Raw genomic sequence first — 24381 nt, 5'->3', positions numbered from 1 at the left:
ATTAACTTAACAAGTTAATCATTTTTTATATGATCATATAAATAATAGTTCACAATATTACGAGAACATGATTATCGATTGTGATTTTTTAGATGTGATGGAATAGGATCTACAGTTTCATTATTTCGTGAGGATGAATTTTCATCATTTTTCCTATGTAATGAATCTATTGTTATTCACCAGCATATATAAATTTATTATTTTTCTCTTTATCTATATTGCAGATAGCTTTTTTCGTTAATAAAAGTTGTATTATATTGTTTTATCTAACTTTTTTGTTATTCATTTTAAATATATAAATATATATGTATAAATATTATATATAAATAAATATTTAAATAAGTTCATAACTGTAATAAAGTAACTTAAAGAAAATTAATCAAATTAATAAAAATTAATACAGAAAAGTTAATATATGATAAAGTAAAAAAATTACAATATTTATTTGCTAACATCACACAAGTTCGCAACTTAACTTATTCAAAAATAAAAAAATTACTATAGAGCATAGAGAGTATGAAAATATGTAGAAATCTTTTTTTTTTTACAGTTGTTAAGATGAGATACGAAATTTCGCATTTCATCGTATTCATAAATATGCGCATATTTAAATTTAAATATTTGAATATGTATAATAGAAATATTCGTATATTTAAAAATTAATTTATGGATTAAAATTCGGATTTGTTTATCACACATGAAATACAACTTTTAAATATATATTAGAATGTAAAAAATAAGTGTAAAAAGTACGATTCTCCATCTTTGAATTGGTAAAAATCTGTAAATAAATTGAAAAACAAATTTTTTTTTATTGAATCATATACATCGCAAAGATAAAAAGTCTCAAAGAAACCAATTAAACCGTTTTCTGAAAAAAATTAAAATACTATTAATTTTTATCTTATTATAATTTGTTTATACTTTTGCAGGAAAAATTTATTGCGACACATAGATATTTTAGATCTACAAATGAATGTTACAATAAATATCAATATCATTTTTAATATCTATCATTATAAATTCGGTCAAGGGTTGTTTTATATTTTATTTTTGTATTCCATGAATCCGAACGATTCGTAAAATATCCAAAATGTTCGATTTCATGCATATATTCCATGTTAGATTTGAAATATTTTAAGCTTATCATAATCCATGAGGAAAGAGATAACTATTTCGTTATATGTTTTAGTTGTCTGTTTTTATATACATTAACAAAGCATAACTGGCATCATACGTTTATCTGCAAACGTATATGTATAATATATAAGAAAAATTCTATATACATATAACAATAATCTTTTTTTGCAAATATTTCAAAAATTAAGATCGAACGGCGATACATGTAAAGAAAAAAATTGTTCAAAATTTTGGTCTTTACAAAATTTATAAAAATCATTTAAATCAGTGAAATTTAATCTATTTCGAGGAAAAAAGGAAAATATAAGAAGTATATAATGATAGATTTAGGATATCTATTACGTGTCACAATAAATACTATTTTTCTTGCAATTAAGCAAAGAATGTAAGCAAATTATAAATAAAATGAATTTAAAAACTAATGAAAATTTAACTTTTTTTTCTGAGAGAGAGTAATTGATTGATTTGAAATCCATGGTTCTTTTGGATTTTTTATTTTTGCGATGCGTAGAATATGATGCAATAAAAAAAATTTGATTTCGAATTTCAAGATTATTTTTGTATATTTTCTTTTGTAAATCTTCATCGATTCGAGATCCAGAAGTACATGATATGAGTCCAGAAAAATCACAATATGATGGAATTACATTTACTTTTTGTGCATTCTCTATACAATGATCATCAAATATTCTTTTTCTTCAAGTTTTAATTTTTTTTACGTTCTCATGCATACATACGATCGTTCCAATTGTATATGTGTTTTTCATCGTTTATCATTAAAATATGTTATCGTAATTAACAATCTTTGACTTACCCATGGTTTTCCCTGAAGATGGCGGCAGTATGGCAACAGATAAAAGCATTAAAAATCTGAAAAGCAAACAGCTTGAATGAAGATAATAAATCAAAATGTGTAATGCGAATGCAATGAGCGTTACCATAGTTTGCTGTGTATAGAAAATTTGAGAAAAAAAAAAAAAAAAGAAAGAAGAAGGAATGAAATTTAGCAATGAAAAATCGATATTTGATTATGTTCAATTTTATGTGATAACTTCTGATACGAGACAAAAATGATGGAAAATATGATGAGGTGAATTACAAATTGATTGAAAGAAAAAAAAAATTATTTAGCAACAAATTTCATCTTTAATTTTGATTATTTTTAAATTAATTGTAAATATCAATATTTTGAACAATCTTTTCTTTACATAATTGTCATTCAACTATATTTTATAAAAATATTTGCAAAAAAATGATGTTATTATTGCATAGAATTTATATATATACGTGATAATGCATACATAGTATGCAACTACTAGTTACCTTTTATTAATATAATATGAATCGTGGCAAAAACAATTAATATGTATAATGAGTGATCAAAAAAATATTTTTTATATTCATTCATAAATTATATAATTTCTCATTCAAAAATAATTTAAAAAGAAATTTTTTTCTATTATATTTTTTATATTTTTTAGATTTCATTTAGTTGTCAAGATATTCCAAAAAAATATTTTTAATTTTTAACTTTGAGAATTGAGATTTTATCTTTTCAAATGTTAATCAATAAAAAAAAATATTTGTATTTATATATTTTTTTGAAAACTATCTCTTCTATAAATTTTATAAAATATATATATATTGAGTTTTTTCAGATATTGTTCAATTTCGATCGTCCGAGCTGTTTTATATTTTATTTTTATTCTGTGAATTTAAAGAATGTTGAAATTCTTTATGGATAGGCACTATATAATATATATAGTATAAGTTTATTCCTTATACATTCTACCATCTCGATGTATTTAAAGAAAATAGTAGATAAGTGGCATACACGCTATTGATACATACAGGCGAAATTCAATATTATATATCTTTATATGCTTAGTAATCATTTTTTGCAAATATTTTAAAAACTAAGATTAAACGACAATTATACGTACATAATATATTTTAAAATTCATTGAAATTGTTGAGATATATTTGAGAAGATTTATTTTCTATATAATCAATACTATAATCACATTCAGCATAAAGATGGTCTTGGCAATGGAATAGAATAAAACTGAACAAGCATAAAGGCTTACCCAAGTGGAGGTGGCGTTGGAAGTTCTTTATCGAAGCCTTGCTTTCCTAGTAACCAATAAGTAGGCATTTTCCCTTTGCCTTTAACTTCAGTTGGTCCGCGATATTCGATTTGATATCCACCCACTTGAGTCAATCGATCTCTAGTCGCTTGACTAAGATGAATACGCCATGGCGCTCCGGTGGACTCCATCCTCGACGCGGTATTGACAGTATCACCAAAAAGACAATATCTTGGCATTGTCAGACCAACAACACCGGCGCAGCAAGGACCTACATTCAATTAATATATTAAAAAACGATGATATACAATTTTATTTGCTATTGAGAATGACATATTTCAGTATCATGATAATAGACGAGATATTTTTATATTATTAGAATACGAAATATTTTTATTCCAAAATTTATTATTATTTTTATCAAGATTGTTGTAATGTTATAATGTTTCCATTACTTCATATTTTGATGAATTTACTTTCTTCTTTGTCGATTTTAACTTACGATTGTACCTAGAAATATGTTGCAAAAAGCAACATTTTGAACAATTTTTACTTTTACACACAACTGGCTATTAATCTAATCAAAAAAAGATTTTCTTGAAATCTGCCTATATGTATGCATTTATAACAGCGTGTTAAATTTCTTGATCATGTTGTCAACTGTTCATATAGATATGATATAATAAACGAACAAATATCGTCATTTTGTATCCATCGATAAGTTAAAGTTTTCTTCATATTAACAGAATACGAATATAAAATAATATTTGGATGATGAAAATTATAATAATCGAAATTATCAACTTCCGAATGATATCAGTCTATTTAATATCTATAATAATCTGTAATTTCACCAAAATTATTATAATTTTAATCGTCCAAGAATTATTTTATAGTTCATTCGCAAAATTAAAAAATTAAAAAACTCTGTAAAGATAAGTATTAAGTTATATTAATTTATTGATAATAATAATTTAATCATATTTCAAATGCTGATCACGAAAATGTATTTATAGAAACAATAGATAAATGGTAATACTGTCAAATACAATATTATCAAACGCACATATATATAATGAAAGAATTAATGTTATTTTGTTAATATCTTGAAAATTATAATTGTAATCTTGAGGTATAAATTTTTAATCGAATTATATATATCATATATCTTTCAATTCTTAATAATTAAAGTTGTAAACAAATTGAAAACCAAAATTGACTGTTAATTATGTGCAAAGAATGAATTTGTTCATAATAATATTCCTAACAATATTTTATATTTCAAGGTCATTAAGATCAAGCTTATTAAGGCGAGAAAGAAGTTAATTGATAGATTTCAAAAAGAAAAAAAATTGATTTGTAAAAATTGATTATTATTATTATTAATATTATTTATTATTCACGATTTCTCTTCATCAAACATAAGATTAAAAATATTTCGTATTTCGATAAAAAATATATATAATATACATGTTTCGTTAATATCATCATATGATAGTGATATATATATATATATATATATATTATCGTATATATGTATATTATATTATATATATATTAGCATATATATGTATATATATTTACATAATGTTATATAATTGAAATTTTGTTTATAGGAAGCTTGAGAAAGGATTAATATACATAATATTTTTGAAAAATCGATTTTAAAAGTCAAAACGAATATAAAACATTGATATACAAAAATGAGAAGTTTATTTATTAAGTTTATAAGCATTTGAAGTTTGCATTAGATATGGAGGTAAAAATTGAATCTATCTTCATCGCTCTCTCATTCTTCATTTCGCTTCATTTAACGAATATATTATTTAATTTATAATTTATAAGCTTATGTTTGTTTGGCCTTTAAAATTTTCTTTTAAGATTCTCCAAATTGGAATGAATATATTAATATTCTTTAATTTTGAAATTTCGAACGATTTCAATGACTGATTGATATAAAATTTAGAAAAATTAAAGATGAATGATTTCAAATAAAATATAACATTTTATTTTTAATAAATTATTTTCCGAAATATTAATAAAAAATAAGAGAAACTGGAGAGAAGTGACACATAAAAAAGTTTGATACATTTTTTATACTTTTTATGTTAAAAATAAAAAAAGATGCGTATGCATCTTAATATAGAATGTAAAATTTTTATGTAGATCACATTAAATTACAATTTTTTTTAAGCAAATTTATTAATCTATTTTAAAAGAAATACATTCTCGTGTTGAAAAATGTAAATTTTTATTTTATTTATATAAGCTTTTTATCAGTGTGTATTGATATATATATATTTTTATGAAATATTATTAATTTTATATTAAAAATATATTCAATATTACATATATTAAATACATATACTTTCGTTGTTTTCAAGTTAAGAACAAATATTGTTAGAATTATTATAAAAACATAATTAAAAGAGATTTGATATTATATCTCCCTAAAATAATTTAATCATGTGTAATCTATAATAAATATTTTCCAGCAAACAAATTATTATATGGATGGATATTTGTATATTTTAATATGATGTCGTTTAAATGAAAGTCTAAAAATTATCAAATAAATTGACTTAATGATATAGTATACTGAAAATTATTAACGAAAATAAATCAATAAAAAGATGATTAAAAAATACAAAATCAATAAGATGTTATTATCTAGATATATAATTAAATATAAAAGTAACAACAAAATATAATTTTTTATTCAAATTTCATAGCATCACAAATATTAGCAAACAAACAACGAAAATTATTAATAGAAATTATTAACTTCAGCAAAATGACAGATATTGAGAGTGTAAATGAAAATGAAGATGCAACTTGCATTTATTGCAATTTTTTATATATTATATTATGTTTGAAGACAAATGACTATTGGATTCAATGTCAAATGTGTTCCAAATGATGCCACACAATATACTAATATAGTCATTTATTATATATATAAATATGAAACATCTTTGGAGAATGAATTCTCCAAAAATATCAAAACAATGAAAAAAGTTCATATACACATATGATATCCAATAAGGCTTAATTGACGAATTATAAGCATTTTAAATTTGTATTAGATAGAGTGAGATGACAAAAGAGTGAAAACGGTCAATTAGATACATAGCAATATTGTATTACAATATCGCTTGCATAATAGAGCCTCTCAATGAAAATAAACGCATTGATATTCTTTTATGTACAAATGACTCTTTCAAATGAATGTCAGTGTAATATAATATAATATATGTATTATGTAATTCCTTATTTAATAAAAACTTATCTCGAATAAATTTCAATAAATTCCAGAATATTAACACATACATCAATTTATTTAAATTCATAGATAAATCATTTTATAAACATTTTATTTAAATTCATAAATTGAATTATTGTATGAAACTCAATCTATTTATCGAAATTCAGAAGGAAATCAAAATAAAAACAAAATATATTCCTATAAGATTTCAGATTAGAAAAATTGAAATTCAATAACTATATTTTAATCATATCATGTAATATTGCATTTTGTATTCACTAAAAAATTATATTGTACTTTTTTTTTTACGTTACTATTGTCTATTAGAGATATTTTGTTTTATTCACTATTCACATTAATTTCTTACAATAAAATTAAATTTCGATTATTATTTATTATCATATAACTTAATTTTATATGAAAATTAATTAAAATTTTATTTTAAACAAATTTTATTCAAATATATATTATTTCATCAAATTCTGAATTTGACTCAGCAACAATGGGTTACTGAAATAGCGTTGTTAACAATTGAACGTGATCGTGAGAAAAAAAATGACTTGACAGAAAGAAAAAAATGAGATAATAATATTCAAAATCGAATTTTATTTATATTTATATAAATAATATGCATTAAATATAAGAATACGAAAGCCTAGGTTAATAATCTTTCCTATTGCTAAAATAGTATTGTTTTTTTTACTTACTCTTCGTATTGGTTCGTTTGTTGACAATATATATAAAAAATAATATTATAATAAAAAAATTAGTGAATTTAAATTTTTAATATTCATTATAAATAAAAGAAGCAATTGCAATATGTATGCATTTTTTGGATATGTTATCTGGACATGTTATATTAATGTGCAATATTGATTCATATTATTAATATGTGATATCCAGATGGACTATTATTTTTTTCTATATAAGAATAAGAAATGTTGAATGCAAATAAAATAAAAATAAAGATTCGTCAATGATTTAACTGGCTCATTAATAATCTGAAATTCAAATTGATTCAGATATCATAATAATACTTGAAACTTTTTTGTACATGTGAAAATAATTAAAAAATTGTATCTATATGATACAAAATTAAAATACTTATAACTCTTTAATTAAGCTTTATGGGATATATGGGATATATACTTTTTTCATGAATCCATCTTCTAAAAAATCCCATAATTTTATGAACATTCTATGTATGAGATTTAATCTCTTCTCTCTTATTATCAGAGATTTTTGAAATTTTGTGCAAAATAAATAGAATTTCAATAATAAAATTCAGTTACTTAACCTGTATGAAGTCCAATTCGTAGCCTCAGCTGAGTTTTTGGTAGATGTTTCAATTTGAATTTTCCACTTTGATGCAGCAAATCGAGGGCCATCGTAGCTATTTGAGAAGCATGATCAGATATTCTTACAGGACAACCTCCTACGACCATATAAGCATCTCCTATAGTTTCCACCTATAACAATGAAGAATAGAATGTTCCTCGTTTAACAGGTAACAGATAGCGATTTTCTTTACCAAACGTTGTTCGAGTGAACATCGATTACGGTTTTCAATTGTGTTGTACCGTCTATTGCATCTACTTCATCACCTTATATACAGTATATGCGTTGATCGTGGCATCGAAGCATGTATATAAATCGTTTAAAAGATCGACTACTTGGAACGGGGTTGAATGTGCTGAAATTGTTGTGAAACCAACTATGTCCGAAAAATAGATCGTTACTTCTCGGAATTCTTCAGGATCCACTGGCATACCAAGTTTTAATTTTTCAGCAACAGAACTGTAACATTTTATACATATATATTTTACATATTGACGTATTGATTATAAAAGAAAATCTATATTTTTCATTATAAATAGAAAAAGGAGGAGAGAAATTTTAGATATATTACCTGGGTAACATTCGATTCAATAATTGTTCCGTTTTCTTTTTTTCCATGTCTAATTGTTCCGTGCGTTCACGTATCAATTCTTCTAAATTGTTCGAATACTTTTCCAACATTTGAAACATCGTGTCGACAATGTTGACTTTTCTACATATAATATATAATGTATTTATTAACAGCGGATAATACAATACATGTTTCTATTATGTATAATAATTTTTTCAAATATATATGTATGTATGAGATGTTTACATTAAATAGATTTTCATTTTAATATATATATATAATATATATTTAAATGTATTTAAATGATTATGAAAAAAATATTTTTAAATTTAAGATTATATTCATATAAATATATAATAAAAATAAATATATTGGTATCAATGACTGATATGAAATTTAGAAATAATGGGAAGAAGGAGACGATCTTAAAGTAAAAAAAAATATTAATTTTAGAAACTCTTCTTTTTTCATTTTTTCATATCGATCGATCATTGGAAATTCTTTTGAGAGAATATTCAATAAAATAAGAAGAATAAACTAATGTTGTTCATTTCATTCTGTTTACCTTCCATGATTCAATTTTTTGAAAAGATCATGAACATCATTGAAATCAGGCCTCATATCCGGTGTTTCTGCCCAACATTGACGCATAATATTTATCGCTTCTGGTGGTGCTGCACCTTTGCTCACAGATGGTCTAATCAGTGGCGGCGGTTTCATCACTTTTTCAATAATATCTATAAGAGGGAAATGTAAATTTCATTTTAATTGGAATTCTTTTCAGTAAAAAAAAAAAAAAAAAAAAAAAGAAAGATGAAAAAAAATCGTTGAATATAGATAATAAATCGTGGTAAAATTTAAATGAAAAAAGAGATAATTTATTTAAATTTGCAAAAAATCTGTATTTTCTTAATTAATTAACCGAATCTTAAATCTTCAATCTTAAAAGATAGAATATATTCAATTCTTTATCTCTTATTTTTACTTAGGATTTATGATTTAATTATATTTATTATATATAATTAATAATTTATTATTAGATTGATTAATAACATTATATCGGATATATAAAAATTTTTGTTACCTTCTGGTGATAGAGCGAGCATGCAAAACGGTTCTCCACGAACTACTACCTCCTGCATAATAATACCAAAGCTGTAAACGTCTCCTGGTTGTGTTCCTTTTTTTTGAAGATTTGGTTGCCTTAATAATTCAGGTGCAGTCCATAAAAGATCTAAAGATAACAGAAGAAAAAGAATATATGAAGAATAATCATTGAGATTGCGAACTAGCATTAAAAAATTTAGAAAGTAATTATTAAAAAACAGACATATTCTAGATTTCGTTAATTTTGAAATATATTTATAAAATATGATACAAGGATAAAGAAATCGAAGCTGATTCAAGAAAAGAAATATTATAAATGAAATATCAGTTATATCACAGATAGAAATAGATGTGGATATGCATATAAATACGAAATGAATAATGACAAATCGTGTGACTTTGTAGAATAAATATATATATTCATGGATATCTAAAGAAATCAAAAATAAATATAAAAATAAATAAACACGAAAAATTTAGTTAATGTAATAAATGTAGTTATTTATTATTTAAATTATAAGTAATTAAAATTTATATTAGATGAAGCGAAATGGAAAAAATAGAAATGGAATAAAATAGTTCTACTTTACACTGCCGCTTTCATTTTACACAATAAATTATTTATAATTTAATAAGTATAAAAAACTTAAAAATTAATAAGCCTTAATTGAGCCTTATATTTGTATACCAATTTTTATGTTTATTTTGACCTTTAAAATCGATCCTTCAAAGATATCAAAAATGAATATTAAAAAAAATATTAAGAATATATAAATACATTACAAAAAATTATAAAAACTATAAACAAAAACCATAAATAAAAAAACTCATTGAAAAATATTTTATCTTGATGTTCGAAAAATTCTATTAATTTTTTAATCGAAGTAAATAAATTCGAATTTTCAAAAAATTTCTTTTTTGTCGTCAATAGATTAAAAATGAAATAACTTCAAAATGATATATTTCGATAAAAAAGAATCTTATAATGAATTCGATTTTATATTTTATATTTTTTGAAAATAAAGCAAAAATCGATATTTTGTTTATTTTCTAAACTTAACATGATAAATAATTCCTATAGGTAGAGTTAGTTTTAGTATACAAAAATGCATATAGTAGAGAATACAAGAAATAATATATAATATTCTTTATTATTAAATAATAATATTTTGTTAATATGTTTTATGAAACTTGTGTTATCATTTTGTTGTAAATATTTTTTACATATATAGGCAAATTTCTAAATAAAAATGTAAATTGCGATTGATCTTTTTTTATATTGTTAAAAAAATGATATTTTATATGGATATGCGTATAAAATTTGAATATATTGCATTAGTCTTGAGAAATTCGTAAAATATTATTTTTATCGTGGAATTTATAAACATAATTAATTTAAAGAAAAATTGAATTATAATTTTAATCTTTTTTTTATATAAGATATACATCATTTTTTATGAAAGATATTTATCATATATTACCAATGAAAATGAAATCAAACACGATATAATTAAATAATTGATAATAATAATAATACTATGCATTATATTTATTTCGTTCAGTTTTATTTCCTACGATTTTCTATCATAATTTTTCATTCATTACCATTATCATTTCTCATATATTTTCATATATGTTGAATCATATATTTTCTTTTCTTATCATTACCCTCAAACTTTTTGGCAGAACTTGAAAATAATTTACTTTTGTAATATATTTAAAAAAAAAACATATTTCTTCAAAATCGACAACGCATTTCTTTTCTAAATATTTATAATTACAAAAAACTAACAATTTGTTTTATCAATTCGAAGATATTTTCAATAAAATCTGTGCTCAGATTTTTATGTTAATATGAATCTAGAAAAAAGTGACAATATTTTTTTATTATGTCATACCTCTAGCTGTTTTTGTTGGAGGAACAATATTTTGTGCTTCATAAAAAACAGGCAGTCCATAATCGGTAACTTTAAGAACCCAACGAGCATCGATGACGCAATTTCGCGAAGTAAGATAACCATGTACACGCACTGGTGTACTATGAAGATATCTCATACCCTTTGAATAAAATTATATCAAATATTAATGTTCGATTTGTTATCTTATTTTTTCTTCTTTTTTTATTTTTTGCGATTGATATCCAGTATGTCCATTTTAAATATCATGTGATTATTTTTAATAGAAATATGAAAAATGTTTTAAATGAATGTTATATAATATTGAGAAAAATATATTATGATTATATTAATAATATTTTCATCTTGAGAAAATATAAAAAAATCCTATAAATGTCATTAATTTTTTATTAAATGTAGATGAAATTATTTTTTAGTGTATATTCTTATAACTAATATTAAGATAAAACACTGTATTTTTCATAAGTTGTTTATTAATTTTCAAATTTTCAAATATCCGATATTAGTGTTATCCATTATGAGGAGATCAGATATTTTGTATGTATTTTGTATAATTCTCTAAAAAGAATTGATTATATGTTTTGACCTATATGAAATTATAAGAAAATATATTTCCAACAAGATGCGTTATATATCGTATAATAAAAAATTGATTAAATTGAATAAAAATGAAATGAAAATTTTCAAAATAAATGAATTAAGCATAGCGAGTACAATATGATAGTTATCAAAATCGCTAGATTATTCGTTGTGCATTTCTTTCTATGGAGACAGAACAAATAATTTATTGTTATTTTCGTTCTTCATTTCAACTAAATATAGGTTCATTTAAAAATTTAATTGTGACATCATAGAGCTTTCTAATATTTTTTCAAAACCAAACTATTATCATTATAATATACTTCAATGTAATTTAATGTATTTTTGATTTGGAATATTTTTTCCTATTTCTAATATATATCTATTATAAAAATAATCATATGTAGATATTTAAAATAAATATATACTGTATATAAGATATTAATATATTTATCGACTTGAAAATTGATTTTAGAGATTAAAACAAACACAAAAATTGATATATAAACAAGAGTTTTATTTATTATTAGATTATAAACAATTTAAATTTGCATAGTAAGACAGAAATAGAATGTGATAGAGACAAAGATTTTCTCATTTGCTTTCTATCTCATTTTCTTTATGCAAATTTTAATTGCTCATAATATTTAATCATAATAACATTTTTATAACATTTTTGTACATCAATTTTTGTATTTATTTTGGTTAAAATCGATCTTTCAAAGATATATTATAAATATATTAATATATTCCCCGTACATATATATATATAATATAATATAATTTAAATTTTAGAGAGAAGAAAGATAAGAAATTTTATTTACCCGCACAAGATCAGTAAGAAATGATAATCTAAAGGACCAATCGAGCTTGATTTCATCCTGCACTAGTACGTCCTCTAAAGATCCTCTTGAACAATATTCATAAACAAGGCACGGTCTTGTCGGTTCATTTAAACATCCTATCAGGGGATTCAGATTTTCATGGCGCAGCCCATGGATCTATGATCGGAAATATGATAGAAAGCGTGAAACGCTTTTTGTTTCGCCATGATCTTCTTTTTAAAGTGCAACATTCTACAAGAGAATGCCCTTACCATGGCCAACATATCCATAGTTTTGCTTTTCAGCTCGAAAGTACCTTGAGTTGGCAGTTCTTTTAGTTGCACAAAGTCACCCTGATAAACATAATATATATAGATCGAAATTAGTTTGATTTAAAATATTTATTATATGTATATAATTTATATGGATTTTCAACAGAGAAAATATGTAATTCGTAACTGTTATAATCTAAATTTTACAAGTTATGATATAAAAATTATTATCTTTATTTTGATGATTTTGATTAAACGAATAATAAATATTATATATGATTATAAATTTTTTAATTATTAGTAATCATTATCGATTGATAGAAATCGTTTTTGGTTTCAAATAATGATAATAATAAAAAAAAGACTCATTTTATCAATTTTAATGATTTTTAAATATCTTAGAAAGAATAAGATTTTATATATATAGATAAGTAATTTTTCCTTATACATATATATATATAACTAATATATGCTTGACTTTAACTTTCCACATATGCCATAATAGCGTGTGCATAAACATACGATCGGCATTTATTTTATATTTATATACAATTGTACCTATGACGAATTAATCGGTTAAAAAGACAAATCTGACAAATCTGAATAAAATTTATTTTACATAATAATTTAAAAATAATTATTTTAAATAATCCTAATTGTTATTTGATAACTAATGTATTTTAATTCAAATTATGTTTTTTATTTGATCATTAAAATAATTTAAAATAAATGAATATTTAAAAAGAAATGAAGGCGTGTGTTTGGAGAATATATGAATAATTATAATTAATATTTACACATCTTTCGAATTTGAAATATAAAAATAAAAAATAATCTTTGATAAAATATTTTTAGACGATTAAAATTACAATAATGAAAGTTACTAAATTATGAATATTAAATAATAATAATAAAAATAAATATTAAATTAAATGTAATAATTACGAATATTCATAATAATAATAATATTTATTATTGTAATCCAGTGGATAGATAATAGCTTACATTATTCTTAGTGTTTATTCTTTTCGATAAATTTAAAAAAATAATGTGTTAGTACCGATTGTATAATGATGTTCATGGATACATGTATATCAGAATTGAAATTCGTAAAACGTAAGTAATAACAAAATTTCGAAAACTAGAGACTGAATAGTTATATGTAGGAAAAAATTATTCAACATTTTTATTTTATAATATATTTCAAAATTATCAGTGAAATATTAATTAAGACTATAATTAAAATTATTAAATAATGTTAATTATTACTTGATAAGTAATGTATTTCAATTAATTTTATATTTTTTATTTGATCAAGTAAATAATAAATTGAAATATTAAAAAAAGATTATGTTTTTCTTTTAAATTGAAAATTTATTTAATTTATTTTTTCTGAAATAATATTCTGAAATAACTATTAAATTAAATATTATTTAAATTATATAATGTGTGGTGAGAAAAATAAATATTGGTAATAAAAAATAAATAATATATTATAATAATTGTGAATATTGAATTAAAAAGAAACATTGTAAAATATGTGTTAAAAAAAAAAATAAATATTTAAACTTAATAAATATTTAACTTCATATATTAAAATAATTATTTTCATTAAATTAAAATAACAATTTTAATTTTAAGTATTAAATACTTTAATATTAATATTATTTAAAAAATAAACTGTTTTTCAAAAATGATAAAATTTAAAAATATAACATAGATTATTTTCATTTAGATTAAAAATTTAATCTTGATATTTAATCTTGATATGATTCTATTCTGAGACAATGATTCTATTAGAATGTTATTATAGTTAAAATTAAATCTTCAATCAAACTTTTTGAATCGAATTTTTTATTTTTATATTTGCAATATTATAATATTAAAAATCGTAATTATATTGTTTATATTGTATTTTTATCTAAGAAAAAATAAGAAAATTATAATTATACTAAAATGTTTTTGTTATTATTCTTAAATCAAAATAAAATATATCAAAAGTTATCCATTCTGTGGTATTTATTTAATTTTTATTATAATAATTAACGTTATTATCCATTATTAAATCAACTAGATGAAACATGATTCATCGACATTCCATTCTAAAATGTCAAAATCATGTTAGACTGTGCAATAATTAATATGAAACATTATTGATTCGGACACATTATTTTGACGTATATACTTTAAATTTAAAGTGTTGGATGATCAACGAGATGAAATTTACTGATAAACTTTATAAAAATGTATTTATAAATTTATGTTTTTTGAATTAAATATAAACTTTTTGTTAATATATATAAATTATATTACATGTTTATTAATACATATAAATATTATATAAAAATATTATATTATAATATTTCTTTTATGTTTTATAAATTTTAATATTTTTTTTATTTATTATAAATTCTACAATTACTTCTATATTATTAATAGATACAATAATCATTATTAATAAGAATATATGATTGAAAATATAGATAAAATGTAATCAAAAGAATTTTTCATCGAATGTTATTAGTGATAATCAAAATAAAGTTTGCGTCTTCATTAATTATTATAATAAAGAAAGAATTTATTTTATTAATATTGAATATTACCAGTAATGAAATATAATTTTTTTTACTAGTAATATTTCATTATTGAAATTAAATTTCAATAATAGTTATTTATAACTAAAAACAATTTCAATAATTAAAAATAAATCAATAATGATTGTTAATAATTTTATCAATAAAACTTATCAATAAATATATAATATATAATAAATAGCAAAAAATTTTTATATCTAAATTATTTATATTTAATAGTTATTCATATTTAGAACAGTTAAAAGTTAATATATTTTAATCATTTCATTTTTAAAAAATTTTTTAAAATTTGATGATAATTGTCTTCCATTTAAATAAAGATTAATTTTAGTTAAATTTTAATATTCAATTAGAATATAAATTTTTTATTTTTTATCTGATTTATATTTGATTTGAAAAAAGTATTTGATATAAAAAGAAATTTATAAAATTCAAATATATTATATATCAATATAAATCTAATTTATATTATATTAAATCTAATTATCTGAAAAAAAATATTTGATATAGAAAAAACTTATAGAATTCATATATAAATCTTAATATCAAAAAATTATTTATTAAGAATTATCAGTATTTAAAAATTAATTTTACTACTTATTTTGATGCACATTGTATTAATTTTGTATGTAATTAAGACATCTAATAAAGCAAATTATGATTATACATACAAGACATGTAGTATTGTAGTATCGTCTGTAGTATTTTTTCTATGGGTTTGAAGTTTTAAGTTTAAATAATAGAAAGTTTTTGTTGGGTATACAAATGCATAAAATATTTTATGTATTTTTACATATATACTCACATTGTATCTTGCACGAGGATCTTTGAAGAAATTATGACGTGTCAGGTTTCCCGTGCTAGCTCGTAAACATGGTTTCAGAGAAGATACACTTCCTAATTGAAGTAAATCCGGTTTTTCCACTTCAGGTCCACCAAACTCCTGCAGCTGTTGCAACCAACAGCATAACATTGTTTCGATACCCTCGTCCACCTATACGAATTTCTTTATAGTATATTTCATTTAGCATTATATTTTCGTTAAAATTTTTTAACTTACTCTTCTAGAATCTATTTGAGGCACTTGAGGAAATACGAAATCCGATGTAGTTAAAATGATCTTGTACGGACCTTTGGACATTCTCTTCTTAAGTAACTTCTTTCTATAGTTACAAATGTTAATTATTATGTGATTTATCATATGATTTATTATTATGTTATGAATATTAAAATCTAATATGAAATATCATTTTATATTTTTATGTTTTAAATTTTGTTTAAAAGTCTATATATGTTTCAATGAAAGTTAAAATAATTTATATATTATTAGTGCGTGTTTATGAAACCTAATAAATTGATTCGTTACCTGATCAATATTGCGATCGATATTGCAAGCACAATCAATAACAATGATCCCAAAACGATAACCACGATATGTACAACATGAAAAGTTGATTCGTCCAAAGTATTCTCTATAAAAAAAATATTTTCATAAATTTATACGATTTAAATGAATATATTTTAAATAAATCACTTGATGAAAATGTAATAGTTCTTAAAATCTTAAAAATAGATCGAATTTAGTTTTCCAGTTATTCTCAAAACAGTTTTGATATTATATCACTGAATTCTATTTATATGTATCTATTATATGTATATAGTTTATGTAGCAATACGACCATTATTTAGAATAGCTGGCAATCTAATCTGTATAACAGCTGTATGAGCTACGATCTTTTTTTTTATGGATTTGAACAATTTTTTAAAGATTTTCTTTATGTATATGTATATATATTATTTGCAACAGAAAAACTGATTTTCGTTAAATTTTGTAAAATTTATATTATATAAAAGACAAACAAAGTAAAAGTAAGTATAAGCTTTATGTGTTTCTTGACTGTCATTTAATAAGTTTTACAAAATTCATGTTAAAATACCTCTTAAATCATATACCTTTATATAATACCTTTATATAATATATAATATCTTTAATTTTGTAGTATTAGTAATTTTTATCGAAATACATTAATTGATGCATTAAAAAATATATGATTTGATTTAAAAAATAAAGATCAACTTTGAAAAATCGAAAACATATTCATTTAGAAAATATTTGTACCATAAAATATTCCTTCATGAAATAATGTAAGTTTTATTTGAAACATTTTTCAAAATGATCTATAAAAAAGATAATTGCATTGAAATTGAACACTCTGTACTAAGATGAAATAAAATATAAGACCAAATTTTCTTTTATCATTATCTTTTACCTTTTATCATTAGAACTTTTGTTATATTACTAAAGTTACTAAAAATTTATGAAAATAAACTTTAAATTGTTAAAATTTGAATGTAATCAATCAATTTTTTTAAGATAATTAAGTAGTTAAAATTATTAATTAATTAAAACTAATTAAACTATTTTTAATTATTATTTTCATTGATTTTGTAAGTTGTTTACAAAATTAAAAATAATTTAACTTTTATTTTCAGAAAACATTTTTTTCTATATACAAATAATTTTGAATAAAAAAATTTATAACAGATAAAAGAAAATTATCATTTCCCAAAAATTCTTTTTTTATTTTTATAGATTATTAATATATTTCTATTACCTACAGTGAATTGATTCTACAGATCAAAACAAGCATAAAAGTTAGTATATAAAAATATTGATTGAGGCTTATTTATTAAGTTATATATATATAAACAATTTATATTTATGTTTGATGATGCAAGATAATATAGATAGAATGAATAACGATGTAACAGAGATAAAGCTAACTTATTCTATATTCGCCTTTTATAACTTAGTAAATAAGCTTCAAACGATTTTTCTATATCAATTTTTTATTTGTTTTGATTTTTTTTATTTAACTTTAAAAGTAAACCTTCAAAAGTATTCTACGAATATATTTATTGTAATTTTTACAGTTCAAAATGACATAAAATAATAGCACATCTTAGGAATTGATTATTTCTCAATATTAATTTAATTTAATATAATTTAATTGTTTTTAAATTTTTTAATATATATCCATATGAAGTATCTTTTTTTTAATAATATAAAAGAAAATTAAATACAAGATACTTATATTCATTTATTTCCTAAAGTAATAGGAGATTTTTATAGCTAAATTTAGATTCAGCACACAGAAATACATAAAAAATCTTTTTACTTTCAAATAAAAATAATTATTGATTTATTTTTCAGATCCTAACATCTATCATTTTACGCCAACTATTTTTCTCATAAATTTCAGTAAAATTTAGAAATAGAAAAAAAATATTAACTATATTTTTCTTTATATTATTAAGCAAGAGATATTTCATATAAGTATATATTTAAAATTTGAATACATTATTTTCAATATTTATTAATTTTTTTTTACTAATTATATTAAACATTTAAAATTTAATAAAATGTGCTTTTATCCCGAACTATATTCATTTTCCATTTATTATCGATCTATATATATATATATAATTATATAATTAATGTAATAAAATATTATTATAAATTTATATTAATATATAACATAAATATATTATTATATAATTTATACTTTTGTTATTTTTTTACCTATGCAATCGATAATGGGGATTCCATTGACGTCAAAGTTGCATTTCGGGAAATCAGTATCATTTATATTGAGAAATGCTAGAGCGTTTGTAGATAGTTTTCGAACAAATAGTTTTTCATGTCCTTCCACGGTAACCATTATAGGTTTCCAAACGTCGATACGCCAATCCAACATAACATATGTATAAATCTTATTATTAAATGCATTTATACTGGAATTATCATTCATTAAAATATTAAGAGTTTCGTTTAAACGATCCATTAAAGTCGGTACCATGTATCGTTCTATACCTTCGAATACTTTTTCCACATTATATCTGTGAAAAAATATACAATTTATTATTCATTATGCCAAAGTTTTTATTACTATTTTTATATTTTTATATTTTATTACAGTTTTTATTTTATTTAGATAGAAAAGATAAAAAACTAGTAGTTATACCTGTAATCGAGAGGCGTTATTGTTAACAATCTCTCTAGGAACGTAGAGCTTAAATTTCTTGGCGGGAGAAATCGATTATTTACTTTTGATTTATCACGTAATTGGTGAAAATTTTCTTCTCTTTCTTTTTCTTGCGTGTTCACCGTTGTGTTGTCATCGTAATTGTTAAAAGTCATTTCGTTGGACAAGACTTGATTCGAAACAGAGAGATTTGAAGATGATGAAGTTGCAAACGAAACGGATGTTGTTACTGGATTGAAATAAGAAATCGAAGTGTTTTCGATCGGAAGAAAAAGATCGTCGTCCTTCGTATGAATAATTATAGTCATAGAATTTCGTATGGAATTAAAAGAGTGCTGTACAATATCTATTTCGGAGAGGACACGGGTAATTAATCCATCTTCATCAGAGGTAGGTAGACATAGTACCGTAACTGCATGTAGTTAAAAAATACGATCGTTTTAATCATTAATATTTACACTTTACACCATTTATATATAGAATATTTATAAAAATGTGAGACACTTTTGTAAGATGAGTAATAAAACTTCACTCATTGTATTTTGACAATCTCCACTATGAATTTTCCAAAAATTTTTGGCGATACAGAAAATGAGGAAAATATAATACAGAAGTTTAAGAAGTGGGATCGTATGATTAGTTATCTCTTTCATTGTGCACATGTCTTGATTTTTCTGCGCATTTTTGGTTCCATTTCGTGCTAACAAAGTTCTAGTAAAATAGAATGAAAAATAAACGCTCAGATAAACGATAATATTGTTCATAGTTTCATGGAGTTTTCAAAATTAAATGTATTAATACACAAGATCTTTTAAATAGAGAAATAACTATTTTTGAATATTAATGTAATGTAATATGCAATTTTGTACACAAATATCGTTTAATGTAATTATATAGCATTTATGTCATTTTGAGAAAAAAGAAAAATTGTATTATTCTTAATTATAAATAGTATAATAAATTAATATAATAAATTTGCATATAATAAGTTTAATGAAAATAAATATCATATATAACTAAATTATATGGTAATTAAATGATAAATATTTATTAAGATAATTTTATCCGAAATTATTGAATAAAAATATTATCAATATACATTAGTAGCAACGTAGAAAAGAAAATTGCAATCTTCGTGTAGATTTTTAATTGGCATAATATTTGATGTTAATACAATATGATTAAAATGGAAATGTTGAATTTCGATTATTTCTTTTCGATTTAATAATCTTATATTAAAATAAGAAATATTAAATACAAATAAAATAAAGATAGAGATTTATCAATTAATTTATTTAAATATTATTAATAGCATTCTTGTACATGTAAGAATAATTTAAAAAAGCAAGTATATGATAAAATAAGTCTCAAATGAGAAGTAATTAAAAAAACAAATATATAAAAAAATATATTCTATTTTATCGATCTTTCTAATTCGAAATTTTATGTTTTAATTTGTTCTTTTTTGGCAAATAGTAGTAGGTTAAATATCATAGATGATTCATAGATTAAATAAAATGTTGTTAATATTTAGAATCGTCGAATATTCAGAAATTTGCTATAACTTGTTGATAATTTTTCTTTAATAACAAGTTGTATAATAAGCATATTATACATGTAAGTAATATATATATAAATATATAGCATACCGTATTAAAGTAAAATTTCAAAATGATATATTTAAAAGAATATGAGCTTATCGTCTTTTCGTTGAAGGATTCAATTACACAAACGATAGTGCGATATAGTACTGCCATTCAGCTGAGCATTCTAATTGTATCGATATTTCACATTCACTTTAAATGTTTACAATTCATTAACTCTTATGAGATATGACATATGAGATATAAATGATGAACCTTTTTAATCGCTTTGATATCTAGAATTTATCCTTCGATGTCCCACATTTTTATAAACATTCTGTATATAGTTTTAAAATAGAGATAGATACTTTAAATTTTGAAATTTTAAAAAGTTTTGAATTCTTGAATTCTAGAAAGATAAGATAAATAATAATTAATATAAATAATTTATATCAATAAAATAAATACAGTTTATACTCTGATTTTAAGATCAACCTGTTAATAAACTCTCTTGCTAATCTTAATAAACTTGATATTATATTTGATTATTAATTTAAGCAATTTTTTACTTTACAAAGAATCTGTATAACAATCGGTTTTTTTTGAATTATTTATAAAAAATTATTATACAATTGATTTTTATGTATTTAAATATATATAAGTAGTTGCCAATTACATGATATATAATATATGTAAATCGCATACTTTTGCATATGCCTGATGAACACACATGTATTAATATTAATTTAATATCAGATATAAAATCAAAAATTTTTTGTGAATAACTTAAAAGCTAAAGCCAATTATAGTTACGTAAAAAAATTATTGTAAATATTGCAACATATTTCAAGGTCATTAAAATTGCTAACGAGGGACCTAATTTATTATTTGTTTTATTATTGAAAGAGTTATTTTAATTGATATGATTCTGCTAATCAATTATAATAGTATAAAAAAAATTTAATTTAATTTTTAAATCTTTTTTTAATTTAATTAAAATAATAATTTTTATTATTATTAATTCATTAATACGTTTGAATTCGAAGAATTTTAAAAACTTATTAAGATTTTAAGTTCTTAACAAAATAAAAAAATATCTAATTACCTATTTGTTAGAAGGTAAAAAAAAAAAAGTTTCAAATTCGAATTTAAAAATTATCATTTCGACTCTATATCTCTATTTTAAAGATATTTTATTTGGATAAAATTATTATTAGAATCAATTACAATCAATTTTATAATAAAAAAAATTAGATAGAAAAATAGAAGAGACTCACCTCTACGAGAAACGTTGTAAACATTGCGAAGAATTTTTCGAATTTGTTCAAAAGAGGCTTGGTGTGGTAATACTGCGCGTCGTCGTACCACAGCACCGGTATTTTGTAAAGAATTCAAGAGTGCTTTCTCAAGACTCATCCACGGTTCGCGATCTGAAACGTAATAGATCTTTTTCTATATTTGTTCATATTTTTTTCATTTATTATCATAATTTTCAATATTAGCAATCATAATAAGAATAAATAGAAATGAAAATTTACCAGTTCCTATTATCGCTACGGTTTTCCATTGTAAATGTATCAGCATTTCTGCAAGGGCTTTCGCTATCATTGGTAACGATGGAGATAGCCTAACAATTGATGAAAGTTGCCTTTCCTCTAAGTTTCTCTAAAACAATATTTTGATCATGCTTGCTACTTAAAATTCTGTTTCTGTACAATTATATATCAAATAATGAGATTTTATTTTTTTTCGTGAGAAAAGAAAAATAAAAAAAAAAATTTTATTCAAAACAGATATTTTTACTGTGCTTTCTTATTTTTACAGTAAAAAATATTTATTTTAAATTTCAATATTGATAAAATTGATAAAAATTACGATTTTACAGAAATGCTAAAATTCTTCTTCGATATTCTCTATTTTTAAGTTTGAACATGATTGTGCGAGTTTAATATGAATTACATTAACAAGTATTAATATATTTTTAAAACATTTTTAGATTAATCGATTCTAGGAATTAAAATAAACAGAAAAATTAGTATATAAAAATGCTGACTAAAGTTTATTTATTTATTAAGGTAAGCAATTTTTTATAAAAAATTAAAATTTATACTACGTAATAAGATAAAAATAAAATGAGACCATTCTATTTCATTCTATACCATCGCATTTTGTTCCCGATTCGTTTCATTTATTATGAATTTAAATTTCTACTTATAATAATAATAAATAAAATTTAATTAATAATAATAATAATAATAATAATTAATAATAATAAGTTCATCTAATATTTTTGTGTATTAACCTTTGCTTTAGTTTTGATTTCTAGAATCAACAATATTTCACAAATATTAGTATTCTATGCAATATTTCACTTAACTCAAATATCTTAAATATCTTATTATTTTTGATAGAAAAAAAAAAATCAAAGAAAATCATTATTTGAAAGCAATTATTATTATGATAAAATATGAAAAATCTTTTTCTCGAGTATATATTTTTTATTTTCAAGATATTGAATGACCAAAATAAAGTCAAAAGTTGATATATAAAAATGTCGGTCGAGAATTATTTAGGTTAAGTTATAACTAATTTAAGTTTGCTAGAAGCAAAGTGCTGACAGAGACTGCGCGATGATATAGAGCCTGTTTTTAATAAAAATTTCAATTGTTTATAATTTAATAAATAAATTTTGACCAACATTTTTTGTATTGATTTTTGTTTTGTTTTGATTTTCAAAAATATTATAAACTTTTACCATAGCAAAAATCAAAACATATACAACAACCTACAATATTATGATATGTTATAATTCATTTATAATATAAAAATAGATAAAAATTAGATAAATTAGTTAATATAAATAATAAAATAATAATAAGTGAAGAATTAATTTTAAGAAATATTTAAAATAATGTTGAACAATTTTAATATATTTATGTAAACTACTTATGAATTGATACTGATTATAATTTTTTCACTGATATTGAAACATTTACAGTTTTAATACGTTCTTTCATATTTTCGCGTATTAGACGAATGTTATCATAATCTAGCAGAAT

General features: G+C 21.3%; 1 protein-coding gene across 3 annotated transcripts in view; it reads right to left on the bottom strand.

Moving 5' to 3' along the window:
- The window catches only part of LOC100865263 (retinal guanylyl cyclase 2), a 34786-nt gene that overhangs the window by 6693 nt on the left and 3712 nt on the right, over positions 1-24381 (bottom strand). For 2 of the 3 annotated variants that reach the window (XM_086914009.1, XM_086914010.1), the window contains exons 4-20: positions 22861-22987; positions 22600-22752; positions 19719-20151; positions 19277-19593; positions 17060-17165; positions 16754-16856; positions 16499-16687; positions 13100-13180; positions 12828-13004; positions 11407-11566; positions 9486-9635; positions 8967-9138; positions 8402-8542; positions 8097-8289; positions 7790-7961; positions 3228-3498; positions 1955-1966 (exon numbers count right to left, since the gene is read on the bottom strand). In XM_086914009.1, the coding sequence (XP_086770135.1) occupies positions 1955-1966; positions 3228-3498; positions 7790-7961; positions 8097-8289; positions 8402-8542; positions 8967-9138; positions 9486-9635; positions 11407-11566; positions 12828-13004; positions 13100-13180; positions 16499-16687; positions 16754-16856; positions 17060-17165; positions 19277-19593; positions 19719-20151; positions 22600-22752; positions 22861-22987 (2957 nt within the window). Of the gene's footprint in view, positions 1-1954; positions 2011-3227; positions 3499-7789; positions 7962-8096; positions 8290-8401; positions 8543-8966; positions 9139-9485; positions 9636-11406; positions 11567-12827; positions 13005-13099; positions 13181-16498; positions 16688-16753; positions 16857-17059; positions 17166-19276; positions 19594-19718; positions 20152-22599; positions 22753-22860; positions 22988-24381 lie in introns of all 3 variants that reach the window. The other variant, XM_086914011.1, reaches the window with a different exon arrangement.

This window comes from Apis florea, unplaced genomic scaffold (genome assembly GCF_048593485.1).
Source record: "Apis florea isolate Af1SG1 unplaced genomic scaffold, ASM4859348v1 contig_3571_pilon, whole genome shotgun sequence".
Classification (NCBI taxonomy): domain Eukaryota; kingdom Metazoa; phylum Arthropoda; class Insecta; order Hymenoptera; family Apidae; genus Apis; species Apis florea.
Note: the sequence above shows the minus strand (reverse complement) of the source record. Positions and strands in the feature narration are given on the sequence as shown.